The sequence below is a fragment of the Musca domestica genome, unplaced genomic scaffold (assembly GCF_030504385.1).
Source record: "Musca domestica strain aabys unplaced genomic scaffold, Musca_domestica.polishedcontigs.V.1.1 34, whole genome shotgun sequence".
NCBI lineage: Eukaryota > Metazoa > Arthropoda > Insecta > Diptera > Muscidae > Musca > Musca domestica.
The window spans coordinates 10,661,130-10,687,407 of record NW_026712313.1 but is presented as its reverse complement, the minus strand read 5'-3'; the positions used below and the strand labels follow the sequence as shown (position 1 = coordinate 10,687,407).

At 35.6% G+C, this 26,278-nt stretch overlaps 1 protein-coding gene across 5 annotated transcripts in view; it reads left to right on the top strand.

Moving 5' to 3' along the window:
* The window catches only part of LOC101900042 (bridge-like lipid transfer protein family member 3B), a 120,784-nt gene that overhangs the window by 67,288 nt on the left and 27,218 nt on the right, over positions 1–26,278 (top strand). For 2 of the 5 annotated variants that reach the window (XM_059125553.1, XM_059125552.1), the window contains exons 6-16: positions 4,918–5,038; positions 5,102–5,559; positions 7,658–7,684; positions 11,818–11,910; positions 11,971–13,202; positions 13,270–13,429; positions 18,118–18,256; positions 18,329–18,513; positions 18,578–18,929; positions 18,991–19,105; positions 22,744–22,764. In XM_059125553.1, the coding sequence (XP_058981536.1) occupies positions 4,918–5,038; positions 5,102–5,559; positions 7,658–7,684; positions 11,818–11,910; positions 11,971–13,202; positions 13,270–13,429; positions 18,118–18,256; positions 18,329–18,513; positions 18,578–18,929; positions 18,991–19,105; positions 22,744–22,764 (2,903 nt within the window). The remainder of the gene's footprint in view (positions 1–4,917; positions 5,039–5,101; positions 5,560–7,657; positions 7,685–11,817; positions 11,911–11,970; positions 13,203–13,269; positions 13,430–18,117; positions 18,257–18,328; positions 18,514–18,577; positions 18,930–18,990; positions 19,106–22,743; positions 22,765–26,278) is intronic. The other 3 variants (XM_059125555.1, XM_059125557.1, XM_059125554.1) reach the window with 3 other exon arrangements.

Below are 26,278 nucleotides of genomic sequence, written 5' to 3'. Positions count from 1 at the left end.
ATATTCAAAACATTGACGCTTTGTTGGGGAGGTATCAGAAGAAATGGTCCGATCTCTACAATGTTTATTACAGATTTGGTTTTGATGGAAATATTGAAATGTTTCAAGTTTTAATGGCGTCAGATGTTAATTTCGCGTTTTATAAGCTTCATGGATACTCAAAGTTTAGATCGTTTGTGGGGGAGGCACCAGAAGGAGTGGACCGATATATACCATCTTGTGTTAGTAGACATAATGATATGTGTAAAATATGAAGAGAACCAGATGTTTATTTCGGATTGTATAATCGTTTTCGTTATTCAAAACTTTGACCCTTTGTGGGGGAGGTACCAGAAGGAATGGTCGAATCTTTACCATCTTTATAACAGATCTTGTGTTGATGAAAACATTGGGACGTGAGAAGTCTGTATGGCATCGGATGTTAATTTCGTCTTTAATTGAGCTTCATGAATATTCAAAATTTTGATCCTCTGTGTGGAAGGTACCAGAAGGAGTGGACGGATATATTCCATCTTCAAACCAGATCGTGGGTTAATAAAAATATGCCGATGTGTGTAATTTAAAGACAGTCGGACACTTGCATAACATTTTATAAGAGTTATATTTATTCCAAATGTTAACCCCTTGTGGGGGGAGGTACTTGATGGAGTGAACCGATGTTGTCTGTTTTCGCACCTAACCTAGCACTGATGCAAATAATAGGATTTGCAAAGTTGGAGCAAAATCGGATTATCTTTTCTCTTTCTGTGCAAATTTTTTTTTTTTTTGGAAATTTCGACCATTTGTGGGGGAGGTACTTGATAGAGTGGACCGATATATTCCATTTTAACGCCAGACCTTGTGTTAATAAAAATATTGTGATGTGTGTAATTTGAAGACAGTCGGACACTTACATAACATTTTATATGAGTTATAATTATTCCAAATGTTGACATCTTGTGGGGGAGGTACTTGATGGACTGCACCGTTATTGTCCATTTTCGCACCTAACGTAGCACTGATGTAAATATTAGGATTTGCAAAGTTGGAGCAAAAACGGTTTATCGTTTCTCTTTCTGTGCAGAAAATATTTTTTGAACATTTCGAGCTTCTATGGAGGAGATACGAGAAGGAGTGGAGTGATATATTCCATTTTAACGCCAAACCTTGGGTTAATAAGAATATTGAAATATATGAAATTTAAAGACAATCGGACTCTTACATCACATTTTATAAGAGTTGTAATTATTCCAAATGTTGACCCTTTGTGGGGGAGGTACTTGATAGAGTGGACCTATATTTTCGCACTTGACGTAGCTCTATTGCAAATATTAGGCTTTGCAAAGATGGATGGTTTGACAAAAATATTACGATGTACCAAGTTTGGACCAAATCGGATACTCCCTTTCGAGAGTTATCGTGTGCACCAGCCAGACAGAAAGACGTCCGTCTGTCGCTAGGTCGACTCCTAATGTCCTGAAACGGATTTGGTCCAAAGAGATCTAAGTCTAAAATCGTTATTTCGATGAGGCACGTTTTGGCCGTAGCAAATGATGTATACCCTCTCTAGTCACATGTCTAAGGATATGAAAACTTCAAAAAATGATCATACTTCTATTAATACAGGGTGAGATAAAAAAAACTGCAACAAAGTCGCCATCATTTTTACATTTTTTTTAAATTTTATTGAATTAAAGCAAAAAATATCGGAAATAGCATCAAATTTTAGAACAAGTTTAGATTTGTTCGAAATGGTGAGCTTTGGCACGAATTATGGCCTTCAGACGGCCAATGAAACCGCCAAACGCTGACCGAATGTTGCTTGGTGGTATTTTGGCCCATTCCCGGCGAAGCGGTTATTTGAGGTGGTCGATACTTTGGTATTTTTTAGTGCCAACATTGCTTTCCAAAATATTCCAGACACAATAGTCCAACGGATTGGTATCCGGAGATTTTGGTGGCCATTGTGCGCTGGAAATGAAGCGAGGAACCTCATTTTGAAACCATTCTTGGGTGGGTCTGCGGCCAAAATGTTAGCGTGACCAAGGCTTTAGTACACCCTCCAGAATATTTTCGCGATAATATTCGACATTTATTCTGATGCCACGGTCGATTAATACGAGCGAAGAGCGACCATCGGCTGTTATGGCGGCCCAAACCCTCACCATGGCCGGCGCTTGAAGATGCACATTTTCAGCTGAGCGCTTTAGCAAGTAAACTGCTGGACAACGAATGTTTTTTCATCGGAGAAAACCAAATTTGGCAGTTCACCACTTTCGGCCAAGTGAAGCAACTCTTTAGCTCTTTTGAGTCTATTTTAATTCCGTTGCGGTGTAAGTTCTTACACTTTTTGGAATTTCAATGTCTTTACACCGATCTCATTTTTCAATATTTGCCGAATGGAATATTGTGATATGTTCAGCTCACGAGCCATTTTTTCGCCACTGCAACGCGGGTTGCAAGTCGCTTCTTTACTTTTCTAAGCATTTCTGCTTATGTTGCTGTTTTCTTCCGTCCACTTCCTTGACGTTGGGCTACGCTACCAGTATCACGGTAACGAGCGATGGTACGAGACACAAAAGATTAATTCACATTTAAATGCTGGAGTGCTCTAACCATAGCCACTTGTGGTTTTCCAGCCAAATATAAAGAAATTACACCATCACGCTTGAATTCCATGACGAATAACTTTTTTTTCTGGGAAATTCTCACCAAAATGCTTTAGTACGCTTGTAAACAATATAATGAACTATCACTGGAATAATTTTAACTGCTGTCGGACCAGTTTCTTAGAAATAACAACAGTCTGAAGTTGGTTGCAGTTTTTTCATCTCACCTGTATACCCTCTGTAGCCATATGGCTGAGAATATAAAAACTTCAAAATTATACTTCGATTGATATTCTTGTTATTATTTTCCCGATTCTTACTTCTTTTCGAAGTTATGTTAAAGGGGAAAAATGTGTTCTATATCTCACCCTTTGCTATGGTATTATTCTATCTAAGGGGAAGATGCAGCTTTGGCACTTGATAATATCTTCCTTACCGGAAAAAAGGATTTCCTTTTGATTTGCCTGGAAGCTATTTGGTGCGATACTAATGATATCTGCTTGAGCTTGAAATGCGGGGTGTATAAAATTGGGGTATATCCAAAAAAACTAGGCCCTTCAATTGAAAAGAAGATGTTTATCAGATATCCGATCTAAATGGATCTTTGTTTTCTTGCAAGTTCTAGATTTAGTCTATGAAAGCCTTCTAGCGATGTTAATCTTTGAAAATTCTTCTTTTTTCGAAGTTTTCTATGCTTTCTTTATGGAAAATATTTTTCTAGTATCCAATACCCAAGTATATGGAAGGGGAAATATTTTGTTCAAGGGACCACCGTTTAAAGTTCTTCGATCTATAGGCGACATTTATTTACGAAAGATATTTAGAAATTTCAATATCTATAGAGAGAATTACTTCCAAAGAATCACTTTCGACGTTATACCTTAATAGATATCGGTAAAGGCCTATAGAAGACATTTTAGGGCCCAAAAAGTTCTTTTGTATTTTGAAGACTTTTCAAAGTTCAATGAAGAGAGAAAAAGAAAAATATCTATATGTGGGGCTTTATCTATTAAACCAGTAAAGAAAGTCTTAAAGTCGGGCGGGGCCGACTTTATGATACCCTACACCACTTTGCTGATTTAGTAGAGCTCCGCATAACAATTAAAAGTTTTTATAGGAGAATTCAATCATACACGCTATGATTATAATTATAATTTTAAGTTCAAAGGACTAAATATGCCGATGCATTTGTATCTTTTAAATTCGGACTTGTTTTGCCCAATTGGTGCACAATTAATTTGAAATCGGATAAAAATATATATGGGAGCTATATCCAAATCGAACCCGATCTCGATAAAAATTGGCAAAGATATTTCTGAGCTGTATTTCATATATTTCTCTAAATATCGTTGTTACGGAGTGCATATTACGGCTGTGGGTAACAAATATGACAAATCGGATGAACAGTATATATGGGAGCTATAGCTATATCTGAACCGATCTTCACCAAACTTGACATACTCTCTTCTCAGTTCGGTCGTAAGTGCCAAATTTCATCCAATTTGGGCAAATATTAGACGTTTGGTGCACAATCAAAGGTAAATCGGACGAAGTTATATATGGGAGCTATATCCAAATCTGAACCGATCTCGATAAAATTTAGCAAATGTATTTCTGAGCTGTATTTGATATATTTCCCCAAATATTGTTGTTACAGAGTGCATATTACGGCTGCGAACGACAAAAATAGCAAATCGGATGAAAAATATATATGGGAGCTATAGCTATATCTGAACCGATTTCGATCAAATTTGGCATACTTATTTTCAGGCTTAATTTGGTTGTATGTGCAAAATTCCATACTATTCGGGCTGATATTACACGTTTGGTGCACAATAAAAGGCAAATCGGACGAAGATATATATGGGAGCTATATCCAAATTTTGACTGATTATCTCCAATTTCAATAGGGTTCGTCCTTGGGCCAAACTAATCATTTGTGCTAAATTTCATCTGGATAGGGCAATAAATGCGATCTGTACTTTGTTTACAAAAATACATGGACAGACGGACGGACGGACGGACGGACAGACGGACGGACGGACATGCATAAATCGACTCAGAATGTGATTCTATGCAGATCATCAAAAGGAACTATAGGTCTATCTTGTTTCCTTTTGCCTGTTACAAACAAATGCACAAAGACATAATACCCTGACCACCTTGTGGTGTAGGGTATAAATATATAATTATATACATTGAGGGTCTTTGGTGACTCCAAAGAATACCTTTTAAAGACGTCATATCACACATAACAGTCACGTTGGAGTTATTTATTTCTATACCAAATACAACATTCACACAACCAATGTCTTCCTTTTCTCTACAGATGGCCGTTCCAGTTACCCAGATCTCGATAAAGGCGGTGCTTTGCAAATTTCCGTTCAAGCATTCCAGGTGGATTATTATCCCTATCATTTGGCCAAATCGGATAGATCTCATTGGGCTAAGTATGCTGTATTTCACATATCTAAATTTCAAATTAATAATATTACTTTCTTTCAATATTTTAGGTATAAAGAAGCCTCCTCATCGCCGGCCCTATGGCTAAAAGAATCCCTAAATGCTTTTCGCGAAGCTGTGCTCAATCTAAGTCAACCAAATCGTCCATCGACCCATGCTCCCCTAGAGCGTAGCACTCCCAATTCACCCATTGCTCTAAACGTTTCAAATTTGGCCAATTTATATCCCAGTAAACAGCAACAACAACAGCAAGCAACAACTACTTCCACTGGCAGTAGTACTCCGACACAATTCAATAGTAATCCAGGCTCAGCAGCAGGTTCGGCTGGTTCCGGTCCCGGCTCTGCTGGCAGCAGCTCTCAACATTCACAGAGCTATCAACAAAAATCCATATTGGATAATTTGGCAAAGCTAATGAGTTCCTGTGTCATTTTGCGTATTGAAGATTTTCAGCTGTATCGCGTTACCACATCGGGTAAAAAACAAATGCCCAAGGAATTTATATCGGGTGAGTGGCAATTGCCATGGGAAACTATAGCAAAATAATTGTCAATGGAGTGGTACTTGGATATATTTTTTTCTAAGTACAGACGATTATGGATAATTGGAATTTGTCGTAAAAATTATTCCGGATTTCTGCAATATTGTTCGTTTATAGTTTATCAGATTCACTAAAATCCTGGGGTTTAAATTGCCAATTCCATTGCATTAATCCTCATAGAGGAGGTTAACCCAGCAAAATGCTCTATTGCAAATATATTATATTACCAGATTTATATGTATACAGGGTGAGCTAAAAAAACGGAAACAAAGTCAAACGCCATAATTTTTACATTTTTTTTTTTAAATTTTATTGAATGAAAGCAAAAAATGTTGGAAATAGCATCAAATTTTAGAATAAGTTTAGATTTGTTCGAATTGGTCACCTTTGGCACGATTATGGCCCTCAAACGGCCAATGAAACCGTCACACTCTGCCCGAATGTTGCTCTGCGATATTTCGGCCCATTCCCAGCGAAGCGCTTGCTTGAGGTGATGGACACTTTGGTATTTTTTAGTGCCAACCATGCTTTCCAAAATACTCCAGACACAGAAGTCCAACGGATTGGTATCCTAAGATTTCGGTGGCCATTGTGCGCTGGAAATGAAGCGAGGAACCTCATTTTGTAACCATTCTTGGGTGGCTCGTGGTGAGTGCGATGGTGCTGAGTCCTGTTGGAATGTCCTAGGTCTGCGGCCAAAATGTTTGCGTGCCCAAGGCTTTAATACACCCCCAGAATATTTTCGCGATAACATTCAGCATTTATTCTGATGCCGATTAATACGAGCGGAGAGCGACCATCGGCTGTTATGGCGGCCCACACCATCAACATGGCCGGCGCTTGAGTTCTGTTGGCCAACCTGAACTCTTTGGCAAGTAAACACGATCATTTTGTTTGTTCTGCTGGACAACGAATGTTTTCCCATCGGAGAAACCCAAATTCGGCAGTTCACCACTTTCGGCCAAGCGTTGCGGTGTAAGTTCTTGCACTTTTTGGAATTTCAATGGCTTTACCCCGAGCTCATTTTTCAATATTTTCCGAATGGAATATTGCGATATGTTCAGCTGACGAGCCATTTTTCGGTCACTGCGACGCGGGTTTCGATCCAGTCGCTTCTTTACTTTTCGAAACATTTCTGCTGATGTTGCTGTTTTTTTCGTCCACTTCCTTGACGTCAGGCTACGCTACCAGTATCACGGTAACGAGCGATGGTACGAGACACAAAAGATTTATTCACATTTAAATGTTGGAGTACTCTAACGATGGCCACTTCTGGTTTTCTAGCCAAATATAAAGAAATCACACTATCACGCTTAAATTCCATCACGAATAACTTATGGAAAATGCTCATCAAAATGCTTATGTACACTTGTAAAGAATATAATGAGCTGTCACTGGAATAATTTTAACAGCTGTCGGAAGAGTGGCTTAGAAATGACAGCAGTCTGAAGTTGGTTGCAGTTTTTTTTTTTTTTTTTTCATTTTACCCTGTATATATGTGATAAAAATGTATTCCAATTATCCATAGTCGCCTGTGCGACAATGTATAACTATGAAACTAAATATGCTTTAAGTATTTTATTTCTATTTCAAAATCGTATTTTTTATTTTCTTTTTTTGTCCTGGCTTATTCTCCCAACCCCTTGCATTGTTTTTCCATTCATTCACATACATTGACATACATATTATACTGTAATTACTGCCTATTTTGTGGTCATCTTTGTTTTGCTGGTTGCATTTTCGCTGCTGTCTGTGGGAAATTGTGCCATAAAATCCCAAACATTATGCCGCCACCATGGGTGGTCCTTCGCTGCTGTTGGCGCTGCTTCATGGCAATGTTCATTTTCTGTTTTTTTTTATTGTTTTTCAACCATTTCGCAAACATTAACATTCTAATTTATGCTGTTATTTTGCCATTTATGTCCTTGTTGAGTTTTGTTTTGTTTTTTTTTTGTTATACGTTTTAATCCTTAATTGGTTGTTATTTAAAAATTCAAAAACACAACAACAAAAACATATTCATAACAACAAAAACAAATCGGTTACAAAATTATATTTATTGTAGCACAACATAAAAGGAAAACAAGAACAGGTGATTTAAATATTTAGAGGTTGTTGTTAATTTTTAGTTCTGTTTTTTGTAATTATTGCATGCAATCTATCTGTACGTTACATACACACATGTGTTGGTATAGTGTTTTGTTTTTAATTGTTGTTAGTTGAAAACTGTGTGAATAAATTAAAAAAACTCTGTAAATCGATTTATAGCCATAGTAGGGGCCTCTAAAGGGTGTTCCATACATTGAAGTGAAATATCTTGCTTTTAGAAGACGTATAAACTGAAGTTAATATATAGTCCACCGATTAAGGGGTTGGGTGGTCCAAGGGCCATTCTACTATAGTTATGAATATTTAGACAGTTCTTTATATTTTTTTATAGGGAGAAGCTCATATTTTTCCCCTCTGCAATACATTTTCTATATTCCCGGCTTCCTCAGCGAACTATAGTGGTTGGAATTCAAATTCAACATAGAGTTTAGAATTTTTCGGGCGATGTACCACAAAGTGGTAATTTATCTAATGTTACTAGAAGTATTGAGATGAGCAAAGGTTTTATAATTATTGAACTTTTAAGGGAGAGGTGCCAAAAGGCATGGACCGATGCCATATTTGTAACATATTTGTAACAGGCAAACGAAAACGAGATAGACCCATAGTTCATTTTGATAATCTGCAAAGAATCACATTCTGAGTCGATTTATGCTTGTTCGTCCGTCCATATATTTTTATAAACAAAGTACAGATCACATTTATTGCCCGATCCAGGTGAAATTTTGCACAAGTCATTTGTTTGATCCAAGGATAAACCCTATTGAAACTGGATATGATCGGTTAAAATTTATATATAGCTCCCATATATATCTTCGTCCGATTTGCTTTTTACTGTGCACCAAAACGTGTAATATCAGCCCAAATAGTAGGGAATTTAGCATATACGACCAAATTAAGCCTGGAAATAAGTATGCCAAATTTGATCGAAATCGCTTCAGATATAGCTATAGCTCCCATATTTATTGTTCAACCGATTTGATATTTTTGTCCTCCGCAGACGTAATATGCACTCTGTAACAACGATATGTGAGGGAAATATATCAAATACAGCACAGAAATACCTTTTCCAAATTTTATCGAAATCGGCTCAGATTTGGATATAGATAGGTTTCATAACGTGTAATATTAGTTTAATGGGATAGAATTTGACATTTTCGACCAGATTGAGCCTAGAAACAACTATGTCAAATTTGGATATAGCTATAGCTCCCATTGTATGTGTACGGCGTTCAGATAAGAAGTTGAATTTGGAAAAGTATGTAAATTTCGTATGTAGTATATAATTAGAGGTAAAATTTTGAATTTCAGCATGAGGGATATAGTGGCTGGGTAGGATTTAGACAAATGCGATATTTTTGGAAATGCGTACTTTATAGTGTACGAAAAGTACTAAATTTACTATATAGGGTGCATAATGAGGTAATTATAAATGTTGGCATAAGGGTTCACTTAGGGTGTGCAGGATTTAGGCAATGAGGTGTTTTGGAAAATACGTTTGGACCAAATCCGTTTCAGGACATTTGGAGTCGATCTAGCAATGTCCATCCGTCCGCCCGTCCGTCCGTCTGTCCGTCTGTCCGTCTTTCTGGCTGGTTGGTGCGAACGATAACACTCAAAGGGAGTATCCGAGATATTCCAAACTTGGTATATCGTAATATTATAATCAAACTTAGATCGAGTTCGGAGATGGACAATATCGGTCCACTCCTTCTGGTATCTCCTACACAAAATATCAACATTTTCAAAGAATATAATTTACTACACAGAAAGAGAAAGGATAATCCGATTTTGCTCTACCTTTGCGAATCTTAATATTTGCATCAGTGCTAGGTCAGGTGCGGAAATGGACAATATCGGTTCACTCCATCAAGTACCAACCTCACAGATGGTCAAAATTTTGAATATTCATGAATCTCATAAAACGGGAAATTAAGATCCGATTCCATTTAGACATGGCACATCTCAATATTTTCATCAACACAAGTTCTGTTATAAATATTTTACAAATCGGACCTAAGTTTTGAATAAACAAACCAATTATAAAATCCGAAATTAGCATCAGATTCTCTTCAAATTACACACATCACAATCTTTTTATTAACCCAAGGTCTGATGTGATAATAGAATATATCGGTTCTCTCCTTCTGGTACCTCCTCCACAAAGGGTCAATTGATGAATATCCATGAGCTCATAAAACGCGAAATTAACATCCCATTCCATTCAGACAAATCTCAATATTTCTATCAACACAATATCTGTTATAAAGATGGTAGAGGACAGACCATGCCTTCTGGTACCTTCCCACAAAGGGTTAAAGTTTTGAATAACCAAAACGATTGTAAAATCCGAAATAAGGATTCGGTTCCCTTCAAATTTCACACACCCTTTTTTTTCTACTAACTCAAGGTCTGGTGTGAAAATGGGATACATCGGTCCAATCCCTCACAAAAGCTTAAAATTTTAAATAACCAAAACGGTCATAAAATCAGAAATAAGCGTCCGGTACTCTTCATATTTCACACATGCCATTATTTTTACTAACACAAGATCTACTGTGAAAATGGGATATATCGGCGAACTTTTTCTGGTACATCTCCCACAAAAGGTTCAAATTTCTGAAAAACTCATAAAACGCGAAATAATCATTCAACTCTCTTCAAATTTTACACATCCAAATATCTGCTGTGAAGATGATATATATCTGCCAACCCCTTCTGGTACCTCACCTACAAAGGGTCACAATTTCCAATACTTATATATGGTATAACTTGCGAAACAAGTCGGCGATTCTTTACAACTTGCTATATCTAAAATATATCTCTTAACCAGAAATCTGATATGAATTTGTATTTTATCGACATTTTTGATTCCGCATAAAATTTTGCACATATCAATTTATCTGTATTAGATGAAGTATGAAACTGGAATACTTCGGTCTGCTGTATCTGTTACCTCACGCATATTTCCACATTTTCCAAAAATTTGCACATATCCCATATAAAGTATGGGAAGTAGTCGATATAGTCTAAATATAGCATGTTGTTGTATTTTTACCAGTCATTCATAGGAAGAGGTCAATATTGGCCAACCGCTTTGGAACCTCCCCAACCTAGGGTCAACAGTTTAAATAATCATAATTCGAGGCTGGAGGTATACATCTGTCGGCAAAACCGACTTATACTATTTAACTTGTTTTCGAGAAATTTGGTACTTTTTCAGATATCGCTGAAAAAATTCTAATAACCTCACTTTCCCATAGCCAGTTGGTATACGAAAAATTCTAAGGGGATTTAAAAGTACTAAGTTTGTAGATCAAACACCCTATAGAGTTTTAAGGTCTTAAGCCAATCTATTTTAAGGGCTTTATATACCATTTATCATGTACAAAGGGACCCAAATATATTTTGAAATATATTTCGAAACATTTAATATAGACCTTTCAAAATTTAAACAGAGCTTTGGATTGCTTAATGTGTCATCGCTTTTAAAAATGAGTCATGTCGGTCCATCTTTTGATATGGCCTCTACATAAATTTGGCCTTCATCTTAAAATTTTAACTCTACTTTCGTAATCTACTGGGGGTTTCCAGTTATTTTTGAAAAAAATTAATTTCAGACCTCCCAACCTCTCCTGAGTTACAATTTAAGCTGTATCATAGTTTAGCATCAGTGAAATGAGTTGGTATCCCTTATTTCCGACTCGGTTGTAATGTTTATGGTTCTTGGAGCTATTCATTCCTTCTCATCGTTTAAGCAAAACTTTATTCCGAATAAATATTTTTAATCAACGACCATTAAAAGTATTGCCGTAGCTAATTTTCTCTTTTAAAACTATAAAGAAATGTTAAGAGACATCACTGTTATATTTAAAATTTTATTAAAACTTTATATAACCCACTTTCTACAATATTTCACCATTTCCGCTTTTGACTTTATACAAGCGTTCAAATGTTTAAAAATAAGTTCTAGTCTTCTTTTGGAACTCTTTAATTCCGTTAATAATGTATATTTGTAATTACATGTAGTTAGTGCTGTGTAAAGTAAATATTGTTTTTGTTATATAATTTAACTCTCTTTCATAATTTAAATTAATTAAAATCAACTATTTCCAGGTGATAAGGATCGCTACTCATTCCCAGCGGAAATGCCAATTATACATGCCGAATTTACATACTTCTATTATCCTGGTGATTTTATTTTCCCACGTAAGTAGAAATTGTCTAGCACGATTATTAAATCTCATTTAATTCCCCTTTTCTTTCCAGTACCTCCCTCCAAGGTCTTTGTCCACATCAATCCACTGCAAATTCACTTCGATTTGTGTTCCATTTTATGGCTGAATTCCTTTGCTTTGAATCTACATGAGAGTCTATTGCGCACCAGTATTACTGCAGCATCACCAACAACAAATTCACCGGCAACTATGGGATCACCGTCCACCATCGGATCGCATGGTTCACAGGCCACCACATTAAAGGGCTCCTCCAAATTTTCGCTGTATAATGAAGAGCAACAACTGCAGCAGCAGCAGCAGCTGGCCACAGCAGCTGAACCGAATGAACCCAGTCTTATGTATATGGATGTTAAAGTGGAGGCCATAATGCCTCGCATTGTAATTGAATCCTCTTTGGAAACGTCCAATCAAAAGGATCGTCCGAAAATGATGCAAATACAAATATCGCGATTTGCTTTAACCAATATACGTGAAATGGGTTCATCACGTGCTGATCTAGCTCAAGCCCTACATTCGCTGCAGGAGGGCTCCCTGGTCTTTGGTACGGGATTTCCCTCGGCACGCGGTGATATGTGCATTGTTACGGATCGTATACTGTCACATGTTGCCGCCACCGATGTGGGTGCTTCTGCAGACGCGGGCAATGGGGCCCAGCAACGACGTTCTTCATCTATACCCAAGTCATCATCGATGCAAAATCTGTCACGCTATGCAATGTGGTCTGAACCAAGAGATGTTTGGTGTATAAAATTTGATCCGGTTTGGGTGGATTTTTTGGGAGCCCGTTCTTTGGGGGCCTCAAAATCGATACCCTTCATAGATGCGGTGCCCATAACATTGTGGCTGCACTCGGGCTCGGGAGCAATGGCCACGAATGAGCCACAAAGTAATGTGGGCAGTCGCAAGGGCAGCAGTAGTGGTGGTGGTTTTGATGAATCTGCAGCTTCAACAGCAAAGGGACAGGCGTCATCAACATCCATGGATACAAATATAAATCGTTTGGATTATGCCAATAGCAATAAATTGCCACGTAATCCATTTTTGGACAGTGAGGAGGACATACACGTTGATCGTAGATCCCAAACGTCCTCCAATAATAGTGCGGCCGAACGTACTGCCGATCTACATGCCATTGGTCACATTTCCAATTTGGTTAGTGTTCAAATCGATCACTATCAGCTGCTATTTCTATTGCGTTTGGGTGAGGAATTTAGTGAAATGTCCACCTATTTGTCACTGGATGCTGAAAGGATTTTACAAAAGGTACCCCTTCTAAACACCCTTCATATTCTCTACAAATAACGAATAAATTCTCTTAATTGTTTCGCAGCAAAACACCAGCAAATCACTGATACTGGGCTGTGTTATACCACAAATCGAGGTGACATTTGTTATGCCGTCTCCAACACCCGGTAAGGAATCAAGTGGTGGTGATGCTGAAAGTGTCTTACCTGATTCAGCTAGTTTGGGTGATGATTTACATATAAATAGTAAGAGTATTTTTGATTTTGTTTTTTATTTAAGCTCCCTCCAACTACCTATCATCGACTTTTATCTACTTCTTCTTTTCGGATTCTTAACATACTTTCTCGCAATGTTTCTTTTGCTTAACTTTTTAACCAAAAAAATGACTTTCTTTGCTGCCATTGCATATTCTCTCTTTTCTTTTTCTTAAATTCACTTTCTCATTGAAGATCTTGATGTCATTTTCGATTCCTCTTTTTTTTCAAATTCGTGTGCACCTTTTATTAATGAAATTTTTATATTTTTTATCATGTGGCATGTTGGATATTTTTACATTATTTTTTGTTTTTAACACCCTTATAATTTTTAAAAAATTTTAATAGAAGTAAGAAATGGTTTGTTAAAGGGATGTCAATTAGTGCCAAATTTTCCGAATTGTTTTATATCAAGAAAAAAGGTTTCCTAGTACAAAGCCTTGTAATTGGTTTCTTGAGACCGAAGCGGAATATTGAAGGCATATGGCCTTTTATATCCAGGGCACTCTTATGATTTTATTGAATCAAAGCAAAAAATGTCGAAAAAAAGATACATTTTAGAATAAGTTTAAATTTGTTCGAATTGGTCACCATTGGCACGAATTATGGACTTCAAACGGCCAATGAAATCGTCACACGCTGCCCGAATGTTGCTCTGCGGTATTTTGGCCCATTCCTGGCGAAGCGTTTGCTTGAGCTGATCGACACTTTGGTATTTTTAGTGCCAACCTTGCTTTCCAAAATTCTTCAGACACAGTGGTCCAACGGATTGGTATCCGTAGATTTTGGTGGCCACTGTGAGCTGGAAATGAAGTGAGAAACCTCTTTTTGTAACCATTCTTGGGTGGCGCGTTCTGAGTGCGATGGTGCTGAGTCTTGTTGGAATATCCGAGGTCTGCGGCCAAAATGTTTGCGTGCCAAACGCTTTAATACACCCTCCAGAATATTTTCGGGATAATATTCGGCATTTATTCTGATGCCACGGTCGATTAATACGGGCGTAGAGCAACCATGAGCTGTTATGGCGGCCCACACCATGGCGCTTGAGTTCTGGTGGCTCAGGTGCATTTTTAGCCTCTTTGGCAAGTAAACACGATCATTTTGTTTGTTTACAAACTGCTGAACAAGGAAGATTTTCTCATCGAAGATAACCAAATTCGGCAGTTTACCACTTTCGGCCAAATGAAGCAACTCTTTAGCTCTTTTGAGTCTATTTTTCTTTCTGTTGCGGTGTAAGTTCTTGCACTTTTTGGAATTTCAATGGCTTTACCCCAAGCTCATTTTTCAATATTTGCTGAATGGAATATGGCGATATGTTCAGCTCACGAGTCATTCTTCGGCCACTGCGACGCGGATTTCGATCAAGTAGCTTCTTTACTTTTCGAACCATTTTTGCTGATGTTGCTGCTTTCTACCGTCCACTTCCTTGACGTCGGGCTACGCTACCAGTATCACGGTAACGAGCGAATGTACGAGACACAAAAGATTTATTCGCATTTAAATGCTGGAATGCTCTAACGATAGCCACTTGTGGTTTTCCAGCCAAATATAAAGAAATCGCACTATCGCGCTTGAATTCCATCACGAATAACTTATTTTTCTGAAAAATTCCCACCAAAATATTTTTGTATGCTTTTAAACAATATAATGAGCTGTCACAGAATTAATTATAACAGCTGTCGGACGAGTGGCTTAGGAATGACAGCAGTCTGAAGTTGGTTGCAGTTTTTCATCTCACGATGTAGCTCTTATATATGTGTTTCATTCGATTTGGGATTTTAAGTTAGACGCATGCGTAATAAGCACTCCAGAAGAATGATATTTGGTACCGGACATCAAATACTGATCCAAAATACCTCTGTCAAATTTTATCGAGATCGGATATCAGATTAGGATATAGCTCACATATATATCCTTAATCCGATATCAGTTTTTTTGTGCACCAAATGGCTACCATATTTATAACGGTCTTGTGTTGATTGAAATTTTATGAGCTAATTATGAGCTTCATGAATATTCAAAATTTTGACCCATTGTGGGAGAGGTACCAGAAGGAGTGGACCGATATATTCCATCTTCACACCAGACCTTGTTTTATTAAAAATATTGTGATGTGTGTAATTTGAAGAGAATCGGATGTTTATTTCGGATTTTATGATCGTTATTGTTATTCAAAACTTTGACCCTTTGTGGGGGAGGTGCCAGAAAGAATGGTTCGATCTCTACCATCTTTATAACAAATCTTGTGTTGATGGAAATATTGGGATGTACCAAGTCTGAATAGAATCGGATGTTAATTTTGCGTTTTATGAGCTATATGAATATTCAAACTTTTGACCCTTTGTGGGGGAGGTATCAGGAGGAGTGGACCTATCTCTACCATCTTTATAAGAGATCTTTTGCTGATGGAATTATTGAGATGTGTCAAGTCTGAATGGATTCGGATGTTAATTTCACGTTCTATGAGCTTCATGGATATTAAAAATGTTGACCCATTGGGGGATAGGTACCAGAAGGAGTGGACCGATATATTCCATCTTCACACCAGACCTTGTGATGAAGATATTGTGATGCGTGTAATTTAAAGACAATAAGACACTTATATCTTATAAGAGTTATAATTATTCAAAATTTTGACCCTTTGTCGGGGAGTTACTTGATGGAGTGTAGCGATATTGCCCTTTTTCGCACCTGACCTACCACTGATGAAAATATAAGGATTTGCAAAGTTGGAAAAAAATCAGATTATCCTTTCTCTTTCTGTGCAGTAAATTATTTTCTTTGAAAAATTTGGGGGAGGTGCCAGAAGGAGTGGATCGAGATTGCCCATTTCCGAATTTGATCTAAGTGTGATAATAATATTACGATGTACCGATTTTGGATCAACACCATCCAGGCAAACAAACGGACGGAAAGACATCGCTAGATCGACTGCAAATGTCTCGAAACGGATTTGGTCCGTTTTGACCGTATCAAATGATATATACCCTCTCTAGCCATATACCCTCTAGTTGAGGGTTACAAACTATCCAAAAAGCCCGCTTTGATGACTCGCTTTTTGAGAGTCTTATCAATAATTTAATCAATAATACACCATATACCTAAAATGAGAGGATTCCAAGAAAATTTAATCTGAAAATTTCCAAAAAATGTGGAAGAGGGGGGAATGTACCCTCTCCAATATGTTTACTTTTCGATGTGAACTTTCGAAACGCCTGTCTTTTATTTTTGTGTTTACTCTCATAATCTTCTGGAGATTTTCTGTCTTCATTAAAATCTACTAAAAAAAACTGTAAGTTCGGCTGGTCCGAACTTTAAATACCCTCCACCATTCAGAACAAGTTTGGCAATTTTCAAAAAAAAAAAAAAATAAATAAATAAATCCACTAAAAATTCTATTAAATCTTAAAAATACCGAATGTAGCCGTTATATTAGGGCCTATACGACGACGTGGACCTGTATAGGCAACTTTTGTCATAAGCCATTACAACATTCAAATGCGAAACTTGAAAAAAATCCAATGAATAATGTAATTGAAATCATCCAAATACCGAATATCGGGAGGTGCCGTTATATGGGGGCTATACGAAGACGTGGATCTGCACAGTAGTATTCATTATGAACTTCAAATACCAAATTTGAAACAATTCCGGTAAATAATGTCACTGAAATCATCAAAATACCGAATATCGGGAGGTACTGTATTGTGGGGGCTGTGGACCTACACAGAAAATTTTCTGTTTTAGGCTGTAGTATCCATTACGAACTTTAAATACGAAATTTAAAAAAAAAATCCGGTAAATAATATCGCTAAAATCATCGAAATACCGAATATCGGGAGGTACCATTATATGGGGGCTATACCAAAACGTGGACCTACATTGACATATTTTAATACCAAAAGTCCTGCAGGCATAATATACATTTAAGTCAAAAATTTTTCATCCTACTTCATTTCGTTCGGAAGCTAGAGTGATTTTCACGGACGGATAGACGGTCGGACATTGCTAAATCGACATAGAATTTTATGCTGATCAAGGATATATATACTTTGTGGGGTCTAAAATGTATATTTCGAGGTTTTACAAACGGAGTGAAAAACTCCGTACTATGGTAGAGGGTATAAAAATTGTCGCACAGTGTTATATTAGAGTTTTTTTTGCAGCGTATTAGGGCACTTTAAATAAAAGAGAAACTTATTACCTTTTCTGTTTCGCTATCATACATCCTTTTAAATTTAATATATTTTTTTCCATTAACTTTTCTTTCAAGACAATAAATATATATTTTCTTCATGGCACTGGGTAGAATTAGAACTAACATATTGTTTTAGTGGTAAACCGTATTAGAGAAAAAATTTTTCAGATCATCGAGCTATGCTTAAAAAAATAACATGCATATAACAAAACATTCAACGCGATGCTACAGAGTTTGTTATGGAAAAAGTTTAGATTAATATAAAAGTGAGGTTGTGTTTGGTCATAACCTCACTTTTTGTCAAAGATTATTAGAAAATTTGGGAATTTATGTTAAATTTAATGGAAAAATGATTTACCTGTAGCATCGTGTAGAAATGTGCTCTTTTTTGTCGGCTCACTAAACAACAAATAACTAAAACCACAAACAATTTTTAACAACAAAATTAACAATTTATTTTTTTATTATTTTTTAATAACAGGTACGAACATAACCTGGCCTACACCACCCTTAGAACAGATTAAAAGCAATACATTTGGTAGCGTAGAAACACCATCACCCATAACAAATGAAGCACCCTTTGATAGTGGCATTCACTTGTCAAATCCAAATACACATGGGTAAGATTGTGAGGTTATGTTTTCGAGGAGGAGTCAAGATTTTAATGTTATTCCCATTTTTTGGGGTTCCAGTTATAATGTCCAGATACAAAACATACCAACAATGGCCTCTTCAACAACCACCAGTCAGTCATCTTCCATTAAACCGGATACGGGTATCTATACCCAATCGGCCACATCCTCGTCCACGAAGAGTTTTCGCTCCAACAAAAATTCGACCAGTGATGCACCAAGCATAACAAAGGAAATCAATTCAGGTAACAAAAAAATTAAAAAATAATTTTCAATAATTTAATATCAAAATTTTCTTTTTTTGTTTAGGTCTCATGTCCATGAAAAAAGGTCTATCCAGTTTTATGACTTCCATTGATTCGGCCATTACCTCACGCACCCAAAACGATGATATGAGCGATACATTTTCCATACAGAGTGACATTAGTTCGGATTCGGAAAATTTCGCCATTGTTATGGGTGATGATAAGACCATGGATTGTATTGATGTTATGTTCCGTTTGAATCCCTTTACCACCGAGGTTAATATGAAAGCATCACCGGTCGAGGTGGCCAGTGAAGTGTATGAGGAGCCAATTAAAACCAATCTTAGTTCACCATCAGAGCCCTCAGAGGCGAGTACATGGCGAAGACGGGATTTGGTTTCAATGGCTACTTTTAGGTAGAGCCAGGCTTTCTTTAATTATTTTATGAAAAAATATATATTAACAATTTATTCCTAGACTTACCACTGTCGAGCTGATCCAACAGAAAGAGGGCAACAATTCCACCCTACGTGTTCAAGTGGCGGCAATTTCCTGTGATGAATGCGGTGCCATACCCTGGGATGAATTACAGGTTAGTGTTTTTGAAGCCAATTTTTATGATTTCCTTTTCAATTTTTCTCTCTTTTTTCTAAGTCGTGTTTTGTTTTGTTACTTGAATTTTTGTTCTGTTTTGTGTTCTGTTTTTTTTTATATCTTTGTTTTCACCACTTGATTTGTTTTGAGAATTTCCCCCCTTTATGAAAATGCTTTAATTAAATAATTAAAAGAATTTGTTTTGTAAATAACTTTTTAAATTCAAAGTTTTATTAAAAAAAATCCTTGTAAAACTATAAATGTTTTGCTTATAAACGAAACCCAATTTTGCATGTTTCAAATTCACTTTTTTCCGAAACAGAAAAATATTTTTCAATCTCTCTCTTTCTGTAACATTATATTTGATTTTAATTTTGGACAAAGAAGAAAATGTGGCATTGAATTTCAATTTTTAGTATAAAAATCTTTTATCATTTTGTTGGTAGCCCTTTCAATATTTTTAAATGTCTACGCTTTAGATCTAATGGTCTTTCTAACAAAAAAAAAAAAAAAAAGAAAATAAGTAAATAATAATAATAATTAAGTAAATAAATATAGACAAATAAAAAAAGCATGACCTGGTTAATAGTTCAGTTTGTTTAAAAAACAACGTCCTTATAAATCAAAAGAGCATCGAAGTTTTCTTAAACAATCCAAGACTACATCTTTGATAGCTCTTCTAGAAATATTCTTTAGAAAATGCTCAGATGTAGCCATTATAATACTGTACGTCAATATTAAATTTTTCAATAATTAACTGGGAAAATTCAGCAGATTATGACAGAAAAGCTTAAAATAGAAAACACGTCTATCGGCGTTTTGAAATTTTACATCACCATAAGCCAAAGTAGAGGGGGGCAAGAACGTCCATCATCAAATTTTTTTGAAATTTTCAAATTAAGATTCCTTGGAATCCTTGCCTGTTAGGGGTAATGTGTCTTCGGCAATATTACTGGTAACAATACGAAGATTATTTTGGCTGAAAGTTTAACACTCAAGTGAGTCACCAAAGGGCTCTTTTTGTATCCTTTTTCAAAATATGGTTGAAAAATATCTTTAAAGGGGATCAAAATATTTAACAACATTGTTTGTTATAGAATTCTACTTTAGGTCCCTGAAGACACCAAAAGTTTAAATCTTACCTTAACGCCAGGAATTCATGAATATTTAAGGGTTTGTGCCGTACTTCATGTGAGTTTATGCAAAAATCTCTTTCACAGCATCATTTTAGAAGAATGAAGTCAACTACAAAAATATTCGTCATCAAAGTCACCAAAGAAAGAAAATCGCTATTTTACATTTTTTTTTTTAATTTTTGCAACCAAATTTCGAATTTACGCCTGAAAGTGACATAAAATTTCGTTATAGGCAGAAGGTGTTAAAAGAAAAAATGTTCTACACAAAATTTCGGTCCACTGCTTCTGCTACCTCCCCCACAAAGGATCAAAATTTTGAATATAAAAACCGATTCCATTTAGACTTGGTACATTTCAATATTTCCATGAACACAAAATGGTAGAGATCGGACCATTTCTTGTGGTTCCTCTCGAACATAGGGTTAAATATTTTGAAAAATACAACGCTCAAAGAAAGCGAAATAAGCATCCAACTCTCTTGAAATTTCACACATACAAACATTTTTACTAACACAAGATCTGTTGTGAAGATGATATATATCTGCGAACCCTTTCCGGTACCTCTCCCACAAAGTGTCACAATTTCCAATGTTTATTTCTGTCATAACATGTGAAAGAAGTAGGCGATTCTATACAGCTTGCTATATCTAAATATTTCTCTTAACCAGAAATCTGATGTGAAAATGTAATTTATCGGAATTTTTGATTTTCCATAAATTTGATATAAATGTTCGAAGTTCTTCAAATTTTGCACATACCAATATTTTTATCTATATAGATGAAGTACGAAAACGGAATCCTTTGGTCCGCTTTATCTGTTGCCTCACTCATATTTCCAAAGATTTGCACATATCTCATATAAAGTATAGGTAGTAGTATATATAGTCCAAATCTGTCACGTTGTAATATTCAGTCTTAGGTCAGATGCGAATTGGTCAATATGGGCCAACTGCTTCGGAAAATAAAGAGTCAAAAGTTTGAAAAAAAAAAACCGACCAATACTATTTTGCTTGTTTGCTGTTAATTTAACACGTTTCCGAGCCAAGTCAAAATCTCCCTTTATACTTCAATTTTTTGGGGAAGTGTCAAAGGAAGAATTTTTCTAGATCAAATTTCATTTTGAGTCTCTGAACAGAAGGAATTTGTATATTCAATATGTACCATGGAAAAATATCTTCTATTTTGGATTTTAAAAAATCGGCTTTCTACAAATTTAACTCTTTTTTCGAATTCGAAGCAAATTATTTTTTATAAGTAGAATGTCCGATAGCCAGTCTAGGTTATGGAAAATTCTAAGTGGACATGATAGTACTCAGTTTGCAGATCAAAACCTCAAAATAGTTTCGGTTTCTGAGGTTAAACTTTGTAAGCCTTTTATATAATGTAGACCCTATACAATATATTAAGATATATTTCACAATATTTTATACAGATATTAGGAAATTTTTAGAGAGCTTTGTATTACTTCATGGATCATTGGTTTAAAAAATGGGTCATGTAGAACCACTTTTGGCTAAATTTAAGCTTGAAAACTATCGAAAACTTTCCACCTAATTTTTTTGCCTACTACAATATTTCTTCTTTGTCCATATATTTAAATCTTTTGAAAACTTCTTTGTGTTGTATTTTACATATGTAAAACATTGTTTTAAATTTCCAATTGATTTTAATTAATATAAAATACTTTATATATCTTGTGTTTATATACTAGGTATATCAAGTCTGGGTAACTTTTTTCATTTATTAATTAAATGGAATTAAAATCAAGTTTTCCTAATATTATGTTGACTCGGAAATAAGAAAGTGGATTTTTTTTATTTTACACAATATAGCGAATATCTCCATAAAGAGAAATCTCTATGATGCAGAGATCATCCCCTTCGTTATTATCAGCAGAAAAACCCTCCATATACCCAGATTTGTTATACCCAGTGTATTTTTTTACTTTTGCTTTTCTTATTAAATTTATTTTTAAACAACAAAAAACATGTTTTTCTCTTTCTCTCTTTTTTCATATACTATATATAAACATATTATTTAAAATTTAATACATGTAACAAAAATATTCAAATACCAAAACAAATTGTATAAAATTCAAATTTTCTATCTTTTTTTCTTTAAAAAAAAAACCAAACAAATTCTCTCTCAATGTGTGCCTCTCTCTCTATATATTTATACAAATGTATTTATATTAAATATAAAATTGTGTTTTTTTTTCTTTTTTATATATAAAATAAAACATTTATGTTTTTTGCATTTCGTTTACGTTTTGCCATCACTAAAAAAAAAACAAAAACCAAAACCGAAAAAAAACAATTGTAAAATATTTTTGTGTAACAACTTCGATTTGTTTTTGTAAACACTACACCAACTACAACTACATTATCAACAACAACAAAAACCAAAAAAAAAAACTACAACTACAAACTTAATGTTAAAAACCCAAACAAATGCGCATCTCTCAACCAAACTAAAAACCAAAAAATTACATTTTACAAAGAATGCCCAACAAGCCAAAAAGGTATTAATTAACTCATTTCTATTGTTTACTGCAATTATTCAAACTCTTATAAAACTACTAACCTATTTATGCCATTGTTCAATTATTATTATTTTCTATTATTACTTTACTTTCCCTTTCTCCAATGCCTATTTACTTTCCCTTTCTCCATACTTTCCCTTTCTCCAATACTTTCCCTTTCTCCAATGCCTATTTCGCAATGTTGAACATAATACTGTGTTCGTTAATTTTCGTTCATCATTACGAGGTAGCCTAAATTAGTTCGTATTTTCTCTCTTATTTTGCTCTGCTTCTCTATTCCTTTGGTATTTCTCTGCATTTTTTTTGTAATATTTTATTTGTTTTCTTTGTAGTTGGTTTTCAATGGGATTTTTTTTTACTATTGTTTTATTTTTTTTTCTGCATTTGAGGTTATGTGTATCTTTTTTATTTTCGAGAATTTAAAAATTTGGTATTGTGATCTGTATAAATCGTTTTTAAAATAGACGACAATATTAATTTTAAATTATTGTGATCATCTATTAAACATTAATTGAACTGTGTAGAGGTTAAATGGTTTCCTTGGGAACTGGGATTGGGACATATTTTGTTCGAATAGAAATTATTTTGTTATGATGTAAGATTCAAGACATAAGACCCATTATAAAATTACGATTTGAAATCTTCTCTTCTCCCAGAAAACATTGGTAGGTGTAGGGTCACTTTAAGTATTATTTGTAATGACAATGACATACCATCTGCATTACCAGTATCCACAAAACAGTAGAGAAAAGTGTATAAAAAAGTGTCGTATATATATATGACCTACACCACTAGTAGAGCTCCCGTATCAAAAGAATTTATTTTAAGTGGATCATACCACCTATCCACATTTGGCTTTTGAGCAGTTATAGTTTGGTTTCAAAGAGATCTTATACATGGGAAGCATATCAGATTCTTCATAATTCGCCATAATTTTTACATTTTTTTAATGAAAGCAAAAAATGTCGAAGATAGCATCAAATTTTAGAATAAGTTTAGATTTGTTCGAATTGGTCACCTTTGGCACGAATTTGGCCTTCACACGGCCAATGAAACCGTCACACGCTGTCGAAATGTTGCTCTGTGATATTTTGGCCCATTCCCGGCGAAGCGCTTGCTTAAAGTGACCGAGAGTTTGGTATTTTTAGTCAACCAACCTTGCTTTCTAAAATACTCCGGACACAATAGTCCAACGGATTGGTATCCGCAGATTTTGGTGGCCATTGTGCGCTGGAAATGAAGAATTTTGTAACAATTCTTGGGTGGCGGTGGCGTGCTGAGTGCAATGGTGCTGAATCCTGATGGAAAAAAAGGTCTGCGGCCAAAATGTTTACGTGCGCAAGGCCTTAATACACCCTCCAGAATATTTTCGCGATAATATTCGGCATTCATTCTGATGCCACGGTAGATTAATACGAGCGGAGAGCGACTCTCGGCTGTTATTGCGGCACACACATGGTGCCATGGCCGGCGCTTGATTTCTGATGGCCAACTTAAGGAGCACATTTTCAGCTGACCTCTTTGGCAAGTTTGTTTACAAATTGCTGGACAAAGAATGTTTTCTCATCGGCAGTTCACCACTTTCGGCCAAGCGAAGCAACACTTTAGCTCTTTTGAGTCTGGGTCTATTTTCTTTCCGTTGCGGTGTAAGTTCTTGCACTTTTTGGAATTTCAATGGCTTTACCACGAGCTAATTTTTCAATATTTGTCGAATGGAATATTGCGATATGTTCAGCTCACGAACCATTTTTCGGCCGAGCCATTTTAGGTTGCAGTGTTTTAATCTCACCCAATATCCAAATCTTAGCCTATATCGATAAAATTTGGTATTTTCCGAACTCTGGTGACAAATATTATTTTTGTCGAATGCATATAACGAATGTGAGGAACTTAAACACCAAGTCGGATGAAACATATATATGGGAGCTATAGCTTTATCTGAACCGATTTATACTAAATTTGATTTACTTACTTCTTGACTGAATTCTGTCGGATGTACCGTCATTCAGGACTTTTTGACAAATATTGGCCATTTGGTCCACAATTAACCTGAAATCAGTTGAAGATAGATATGGGAGCTATATTCAAATCTGAACCGATCTTGATAAAATTTGAAAAATCTATTTCTGAGCTGTATCTGATATCTGGTACCAAAAATCATTGTTGTGGAATGCATATTACGATTGTGAGGGACTTAAACACCAAATCGGATGAAACATATATATAGGAGCTATAGCTATATCTGAGCTTATTTTCTCCAAATCTGATGTACTTGCTTCTAGACTGAATTCGGTCGGATATGGCGAAATTCAGATCATATGGACTGATATTGGTTATTTGGTGCACAATTAACCTGAAATCGGTAAAATATCTATGTGGGAGCTATATCCAAATCTTAACCGATTTTGACAAAATTTGAAAAACTTATTTCTGAGCTGTATCTGCTATCTGGTACCAAAGATCATTCCTGTGTGCATATTACGCATATCGGGGAATTAAACACAAAATCGGATGATACATATATATATGGGAGCTATATCTATATCTGAATCGATTTTCACCACATTTGACGTACTTGCTTCTGACTTCGGTAGGATGTACCAAAATTCAGGTAATTTGGACTTAAATTGTCTTTTGGTGTACAATTAATCCGAAATCGGTTGAAGACATATTTGGGAGCTATATTCAAATCTGATCCGATATTGATAATATTTGGCAAATGTATTTTCGAATGAACATATATATGGGAGCTATAGCTATCTCTGAACCGATTTTCTCCAAATATGATGCATGCAAAGATGGCTTTATAAATTTTCACTTGGTGGAGAGTATATAAAGTTCGGACAGGACCGTTTTTATAGCCTCCATCATGCAGGGTACATAAACTTTGTCATTCCGTTTGTAACTCTTCGAAATACTTATGTCAGTCCCAACAAATTATATATATTCTTGATCAGCTTAAAATTCTAAGTCGATTTAGCGATGTCCGACCGTTTGTTTGTTGTAGTTACGCTTCTTCTTTCGAACGAATTGAGATGTGCATTTTGCCAGTAGTCAGTTTAAGTTCGTAAATGGGCCATGTCGGTGCACGTTTTCGCCTCTATATAATGGCACCCCCTAATATTCGGCATTTTGACGATTTTATCGACATTATTTTGCGGAATTGTTTCGTATTTGGAGATCTTAATGGGTACTACAGCTTATGACAAAAAATTACTTACTATATAAGGGTACCTCCCATTATTCGGTATTTTGCTGATGTTAGTTATAGACCGGAATGGCTTCAGATTTCGTATTGGAAGATCTTAATGGATACTTCAACATATGACTGAAAATTGTCTATGCATCGTCGTTTACCCCACATATAACGGAATCTCCCTTTTTCGGTATTTTGATGATATTAGCGGCATTATTCAACTGCATTGCTTTAAATATCCTTTTTGCACGTCCTAATGAGGAATACAGCCTATGACAATCATTTTCATATGCCGGT